At 50.4% G+C, this 7,989-nt stretch overlaps 1 protein-coding gene across 1 annotated transcript; it reads left to right on the top strand.

Moving 5' to 3' along the window:
• Positions 1 to 2,458: 2,458 nt before the first annotated feature.
• Positions 2,459 to 7,559, top strand: LOC308467657 (uncharacterized protein; the record flags this gene model as incomplete). Its single annotated transcript, XM_080989382.1, has 2 exons — positions 2,459 to 3,188; positions 6,614 to 7,559. 2 exons carry the CDS (start codon positions 2,459 to 2,461, stop codon positions 7,186 to 7,188), a joined length of 1,305 nt encoding a protein of 434 aa, XP_080845508.1. The 3' UTR covers positions 7,189 to 7,559.
• Positions 7,560 to 7,989: the final 430 nt, after the last annotated feature.

The following is a 7,989-nucleotide window of genomic DNA, read 5'->3' as shown; positions in this document are numbered from 1 at the left end:
GTGCTCCTTACCAGAGCTATGACGAGCACCGACGACTGCTGGACAGATCACTGACAAAGCCACTTCCGGCTTGCCCAGGAGGTGGGGTTGCGGGCTTCACGCCCACCCCACGTGAGCGGGGGCTGGTTTCAGCCCCCGCGAGAACAGGGGAATCCCGGCCGGGTGTGCCCCCCCAGCCAGCCAATCGGCTGGCTGGGGGGGCGTGGCCTGGGCTATTTAGGGCCGGCACGGAGGGGGCTCGCCCTCTCTCTGCCGGCTAGCCCTCACGTTTTTTCTTACCAGCTGATCGCTTTGGGAATCCTTCGCAGTTACCTCGTGGAGCGTTTTCAGGAGCACCTTTTTCACTTTCTGGAGAGCCTTTTCACAGCAAGCCTTTGTCTTCACGGATCGGCTACTGCTGTTTACCTTTTAGAGCTGAAATCACTATCGGGAAATTCTTTTTCCTACTGCTGTTTACCTTTTAGAGCTGAAATCACTATCGGGAAATTCTTTTTCCTACTGCTGTTTACCTTTTAGAGCTGAAATCACTATTGGGAAATTCTTTTCCCCCTACCCGCTTGCGTGCCGCTGGGAGCCAGAGCTGAAATTGCGGGGTTTTTTCTATTGTGGGGGGGCTTATTCTCGTAGGTCTCCTGCCGCTTGAGATCTGATCGCCCATCGCTCCTGCAAGCCTCCAGAACTGCGGGGGCTAACCAGCCACGCTTACATCGCAAGCCGGGGCGACTTTCTAGTATCCAAAGGTGGCAGCGGTAACGTACTGAAGAGTTGGGGGTATTTTGCCCGGGTGCTTGGGGGACCAGTGTGCTCTGAACGCAAAGGGGAGGTTTAGCAGATTGCTCAGGGCTGCAGCGCTAGCTTTTATTTCCTACTTTGGCGGCTTACGGAGGTTGCTTAGCAGGGGTCGTTCTAATCACTAGCCTCACGCTGCAGTATCCAATCGGTTGGGGGTTTTATTAACAGCGCCTGCTTTGTTTGGGGTTGGCTTGATTTCTGTTCAGCAGAAGGCGGCACCGTTGCCTAGCAACCTGTTGATTTCTTAGCCCACGTGATCCGGGCGCCATTTTAAAAAAACAACCACGTGGTCTGGCGGCCGCCATTTTGCCATAGGCAACTACACGTGGGTCATTACTTTCCACAGGCTTACAGCTTTAGTTATCTGACGCAGCTAGGCTTAGACAATACCGGCAGCACTGAAAGAGGCTGCCTAGACAAAGTTATTCATTGGCTGGAATATTAACTGAAGTGCTGCAAGAGTTTATGAGGCTTTTCTTTAAATATTTTTAGGGTTTATATTTTCCAATAAAACTTTTCATTTGGCTGTTTTACTTAAAGTTCTGAAGTGCCCCTAGGAGTTTGCCTTGCCAGAGCAATTCATTGATTGCAATTGTAATTTATTTAACTAAGCCTTTCTATATAAATTAGGTTAGATCTGTAATTTTTAAGGCTACATTTATCCGGCAATTTAATTCCTTTGGTTAATTAGCAAAGTGCTTAAGGGCTCCTGGGAGCTTTGCTTTGCTACTTAGGCTTGCTAAGTAAGTTTGCTGCATAAGTCAAGTTGTCCCTCTTGCTTTAACAAGTTTAGCTTCTGTTTATTGGTTAATTTGCAAAGTGCTTAAGGGCTCCTGGGAGCTTTGCTTTGCTACTTAGGTTTGCTAAGTAGGTTTGCTGCATAAGTCAAGTTATCCCTCTTGCTTTAACAGGTTTAGCTTCTGTATTTAGAAGTCAAGTGATCCCTCTTGCTTTAACAAGTTTAGCTTCTGTTTATTATATATTTAGCGGGCAATCAGTTTTAAGGGATTGGCATTAAGTAACAAGGAATAAAACGAATATATAAAATAAAATAAAAAAATTGAATAAGTGGTAGAGGGCTACCCATAATTGGTTAAACGTTGGCTAAAGGTTGCAAGGCCCCTGGGGATAGCGCACACCTTCCTCTATTGTCCTGGTTCTAATTACAGTTTATTTAAAATATAAATCCAGTAAAGTTCTAGTTAATTAATTAATTAAATATTAGGGAAGTCAGATTGTTTTCCCCTAAAACCAATTTGAGATTGCAGCAGTGCAGACAATACTGAACTCATGTCATACTGATTACAGCTAAATACAATTGGTTGGGTAGGTAATTTCGGCTTTCAGTAAAAACTTTCCAGTGCACTAAATATTAGGGAAGTCAGATTGTTTTTCCTTTCGGTTACTGATTTAAATTTTGCTGCACTGAATTTATTAAACCTAAAACCAGCTTGAGTTCGCAACAGTGCAGACAATACTGAACTTGTGTCATACTGATTACAGCTAAATACAATCAGTTGGGTAGGCAATTTCGGTTTCCAGTAAAAGCTTGCCAGTGCAGGCAATACTGAACTACAGCATTATTGCTTTCTGCTCACGCATATAGGCTGAGCTAGCGTCGCTGACTCTATTGAACCAGGTTAATCAAAAAGCCTTTATCGCAGCTATGTCGGCTCAAGAAAACCAGGTAAATTCTGCAGCAGCCGGGGGGGTGCAGGGGAACCAAGAGGAGTCCCAGCCCTTTGTTATACCAAGTAACCCGCAGGCTTTGGCGCAGTTTTTCAATGATTTTCAGGAGTTTTATAAGCAAAGGAGGTCCGCGGGCCAAGTGGCACCCACGCCAGGGGCAGCAGCACCGACAACAGTCGCAACAGGGATGTCAGCACCAACGGCGGTTGCACCAGCGGCAGCAGTGCCAGCGCCATCGGCACCAATGGTGTTCTCCCAGGAGTTTATCCCAGACACTCAACTTAATGAGGTGGTACTCCCAGGTACCTCCGCGTCCACTATGGCAGTGCTGAGCGTAGCCAAAGAGGCAACAGCCCGGCAAAAGAAGAGCACCCGTGCTCAGTCGGCCACCTCAGGCAAGTCGAAAGGAGGCCAGAAGGGTGGCAGGAAGGGTAAGGCTAGTACTCTAGGTACCAAGGCTGCTAACCCACAAAAGGACCCAGGTGTCCCCAGTCTCTTTCAGATCCCACCCCCGCAAGTGGCACCAGCCGAGGGTGCATCAGAATCCACTTCGGATGAGGAAGTGCGGGGTCTGCAGGCGGTACAGGTGAACAGCGTACTGGATCAAGCCGCGCCGGAGGTCCTCTCTGGGAAGAGGAAGGAGAAGAGAAAACACACATCAAAGAAGAGTAAGAAGAGCAGGCGGTCGGAATCGGAGGATGATTCAGGTACCTCTTCTTCTTCTGACTCCGATAGTGATGTTTCTAGGGAGGAATACTGGGGCCATGGGGAAGACTGCGTCGGTCTCCCTTCATGGGCTCATGAAAGGAGGGCCAATTCCTACCGTAAGTCCTTTAACGGGACCCTTGAATGGAAGGATGGCTCGCTAGTGCCGGACGTTAAAACTTCCACTCACCTATCTACGGACTTCATTGTGGGTAACCATTTATCTCAGAGGAAGAGGGACAAGATCCTTAATGGGGACTTTATTGATATGTTCAGATTGTTGCCTCCTGCTAAGTTGACAGGTAAAGGAGAAAAGAGGCGCAGCCATGGAAAACGCAGGTACAGAGCACCCAGAGTTGAGCGCACTTTTGACCATTGGCTGGATGGGTTCCAGGTATTTATGGGTGTCGTCAGCGCCGCTTATCCGAAACAGGCGATGCATTTAGTCGCCTACATGGCCCATGTGAGGAGGGCTAGGGATCTAGCGGGGGATACTGCCGCTCTAAATTACGATGAGGATTTCCACAGAAATGCGTCGCTGTTATCTTCCACTCGTTGGGATCTGAGGGACCAGAACTATTGGTCTGAGCACGTAGGCCCCTACGTAGACAAGAAGCCCCAGGACTCTTCAAAATCCTGGAAGACCGCTCCGAGACAGAGGCGACTGTGCTGGGAGTTCAATAAAGGGGTTTGTGTACGGACGGTCTGTAAGTACAGCCATGAATGTGAAAAATGCCTCGGTAACCACCCAGCCACTGCCTGCCTGAAAGGGAGGCAGCCCTTTCGGGGTGGGAGAGGTTCTTACAACCAGGGACCCAGGCGTGGCCATGGAGCCCCTTCGGGACGTCAAGGGAACAGGCAGTAACTTCAATCTTGGCCTGGCCTTTTCCCCCGTCAAGTTGTCTCCGTTAAAAAACCTCTTGAAGCTATATCCCAACAGGGCAGCAGCAGCGTTTTTATGGGAAGGATTTAGTAACGGTTTTAGGATCCCTGTAGCTTTCCCCCCCAATTCAGGTGATCCACCAAACCAAAAATCAGTGAGGGAGATGCCCGAGGTTGCCCGAAAGAAGATTAGTAAAGAAATTAATGCAGGTAGGGTTGCTGGCCCCCTTTTAACTCCCCCAATAGAAGGCCTTCACATATCCCCGTTAGGTATAGTCCCTAAGAAAGCGCCTGGTGAATTTCGCATGATTCACAACCTTTCCTACCCAAAGGGAGGGTCCGTCAATGATGCGATACCTCAGGAGCTTTGTACGGTTAAATATGCCACTTTTGACCAAGCGGTCAAGCTTATTCGCAAATTCGGCAAGGGCGCGCTTTTGGCAAAATGCGACATTGAATCGGCCTTTAGACTCTTGCCAGTTCATCCGGAAGATTTCCGGTGGCTGGGATTCAAATTCAAAGGGGTTTATTTTGTGGACAAAGCAATGCCCATGGGTTGCTCAGTCGCCTGTGCAGCCTTTGAGGCGTTCAGCACCTTCCTGGACTGGGTGCTTCGCTTTAGAACTGGATCTGAGGGCGTGTCGCACTACCTGGATGACTTTATCCTCGTCGCCAATAGCAGGCGTAAGTGCTCAGAGCTCCTTGAGGCCTTTACATCATTAGCTAGGGAGTTGGGGGTTCCCTTAGCCGCTGACAAAACAGAGGGTCCAGCTACAACCATGGTTTACTTAGGTATTGAATTGGACACGGTCGCTCAGACCTCAAAACTTCCCAGGGAGAAGCTGATTACGCTTGGCGACCTCATTCGGCAGCTCCTCCCCCTGAGAAAGGTAACACTAAGGCAGATACAGTCACTGCTAGGCCATTTAAACTTTGCTTGCCGCGTGGTTTCCCCTGGCCGTCCATTTTGTGGCCGCCTCGCGAGGCTAGCAGCCGGCCTGCGATCCCCCCATCATAGGGTTCGCTTATCTAAGGAGGTAAAATCTGACTTGGAAGTCTGGTTGAAGTTTCTGGAGAACTACAACGGTATTTCCTTGTGGCAGGAGAACTTGTTGCTGCAAGTGGACTTCCAGGTTCATTCAGATGCTTCAGGCTCCTTAGGGTTTGGCGTTTACTTTAGGGGGCAATGGTGTGCCCAACGTTGGCCGTCAGAGTGGCTAGGGACCCCCATAACCAGAGATTTAACCTTCCTAGAATTCTTTCCGATTGTTGTCGCAGTGCACTTGTGGTCTGAAGTCTTTAGTAACCATAGGGTTTGCTTCCACACTGACAACCAAGCAGTGGTAGGAGTCCTTTCCAGGCAGGCCGCGCGGTCATCAAGAGTAGGTGCTCTTCTGCGCTCCTTCGTTCTCAGGTGTCTAGAACTTAACATCCACTTCTCCGCCAAATTTGTGCCTGGCATGAACAATGACATCGCGGATGCCCTATCTCGTTTTCAGATGGACCGCTTCCGCTCGTTAGCACCGGAGGCTCAGCCGCTCCCTCAGCCGTTCCCGGAACATCTGTGGAGACTTGGGGACCAGAGTCATGGGAACCAGAAGTGATTCAGGGAGTATTAGCCTCATTGGCTCCGTCCACTTTAAGATCTTATAAGAAGGCGTGGTCGGATTTCCTTAATTTCTGTAATAAATCCCGCGCCGGCAGGAGCAATGCCCCCCCCGTCAAGTCCGAGGTTTTATCATACTTGGTATACTTAAGACGTTTCGGCCGCGCCCCTAGAACTATCAACCTTCAGGCAGCGGCAATATCATTCTTTTGCAAGGTGGTATTTTCCTCTGATCCATGCGCTGATTTCGTCATACGAAAGACCCTAGAGGGCTGGCGCAGGCTGCAGCCCCCAAGCCATGACTTAAGGAGGCCAATATCATTCGACATCCTTTTCCAAATTCACAAAAAGCTGAGAACGGTCTGTTGGTCGAAGTATGAGGTGCGCTTATTTTCAGCGGCATACTCTATCGCCTTCTTCGGTGCGATGCGTGTGGGTGAGGTGGTTTACGAAGAGGGTCAGCGCGGCTCTTCCCGGGGGTTGCTACTGAGCGACCTTACGCTCTCTAGGGAGGATCTAGTATTACGAATACGTAGCTCCAAAACAGACCAGTACGGGAGGGGGGCCCTGGTTCGGCTTCTGGCAACCGGAGAACCAGGCCCGTGCCCTGTTAAGGACACCAGGCGCTTCTTAGATCTGAGGACCAATTCGGCAGGGCCTTTCTTTATCCACGCAGATGGCTTACCCCTGACGCGTCAACAGTTCACGCGGGTTATGCGCTCAACACTGGCTGCATGTGGCCTTCCCCCTGCAGATTTCGTGGCGCACTCGTTTAGAATAGGAGCGGCCACCACAGCAGTGCACCTGGGCCTTACTACGGAGAGGGTTAAGGACTTAGGCCGCTGGAAATCGGACGCTTACAAACGCTATGTTAGAGGAAATCTATGACGGTTCAACTGGGGTCAATTGACCATGGCCTGTTCTTTTAATCTCTTGCAGGTGTTATGGGGGTCCGCGTCTGGATATTCGGGCACAGCATCGTGCATTGGGCCAGGGTCCGCGCCATCAATTCCGGTCTCGGGCCACGCCTTGGCTTACCGTCTGGCATCACTTTATCCTGGGTTGCGCGAAGGGGAATGCGCTGGGCTGAGATGTTGCCCGCATTTAAGACCAGAGCAGCAGCGGAGGGCCCCCCGGATGCTTTGCTGATACAATTGGGAGAAAATGACCTTGCTTACAGGAAGGCAGTTGACTTGCAGTGGCACATTTTCAGTGACTTTGAGGAGCTTAAGGCCTCTTACCCGGACATGACAATCATTTGGGCCTCTTTGATGGAGAGGCGGGTCTGGAGGGATTGCAGGTGCCCGATAGCCTTGAATAAGGCGAGGAAAGCCTTGGATCGGGCTGTGGTGCGTAGAGTGGCAGCCCTGGGTGGTAAGGTCATTGAACACCCGGGCATTCGTTTCAACTGTGAGGCCCTCTACCGGTTTGATGGCGTGCATCTTTCCGATGCTGGAAATGATGTTTGGCTGTGCGACATAGCGAAGGGGATAAGGGATTGGTTTCAGGCATGAGAGTATTGGCGGCGAGCGATTGCTCGTGTGGCGGTAGGCATTGGTAAGAAGGGGTTAAGAGGATGTGGGGGGGAGGAGCGCCATCACCTCCCCCCAGTGAACGAAGGGTGGTCCGTTAAAGGACTCCGGGGGGCGTGGCCCTGTCCGAAGCCGATGGAGGTGTGGGCCAAAGGCACACCCCAGAGCGGTGACCCGGGGAGCTCCTAGTCGACGTGCCTCGGCAGGAGACTCCCCGATATAGTGTTAACCCTTCCCCGTGTCTCCAGCAAATGGGCTGGAGCCGGATAGTCGATAGGACCAATGCCTAAGCCAATGCCTCTCATTCCTGAACTCAATAAAGTTGTGGCCTAATTCGCCCAATTAACCTTAAATTATGGTGTCTGGTGTCTTTATTTATCCTGGTGGGGGGCGGGAACTCGCCACGCAAATACGCTCCACGGTGGCTATCAAGATTATACCTCAATGCAGGCTTCAAGGAAGGAAACCAAGGCACAAAATGAACACTCAAGCCCTTCAAGTTCCCATTAAGTGGGATTGCTTCCAAACGGCTCTTAAGGATCATCTGCTTTCAGAATTCCCTGATAACACCAAGGAACACTGGACCAAGCTAAAAGCATCCATTATTGCAGCCTGTGAACAAACGATTGGATACCAAACCAAGAAACACCAGGACTGGTTTGATGAGAACGACAGTGAGATTGAACGCATGATTGACAAGAAAAGGAAGGCATTTCAGATCTGGCAAAGAGATAGAAACTGTGCCACTAAGAAAAAAACCTATGCCGATGCTAAGGCTGAGGT

The sequence above is a fragment of the Podarcis pityusensis genome (assembly GCF_964106645.2).
Source record: "Podarcis pityusensis genome assembly, chromosome: W".
Classification (NCBI taxonomy): domain Eukaryota; kingdom Metazoa; phylum Chordata; class Lepidosauria; order Squamata; family Lacertidae; genus Podarcis; species Podarcis pityusensis.
This window is presented reverse-complemented; position numbering and strand designations above follow the sequence as displayed.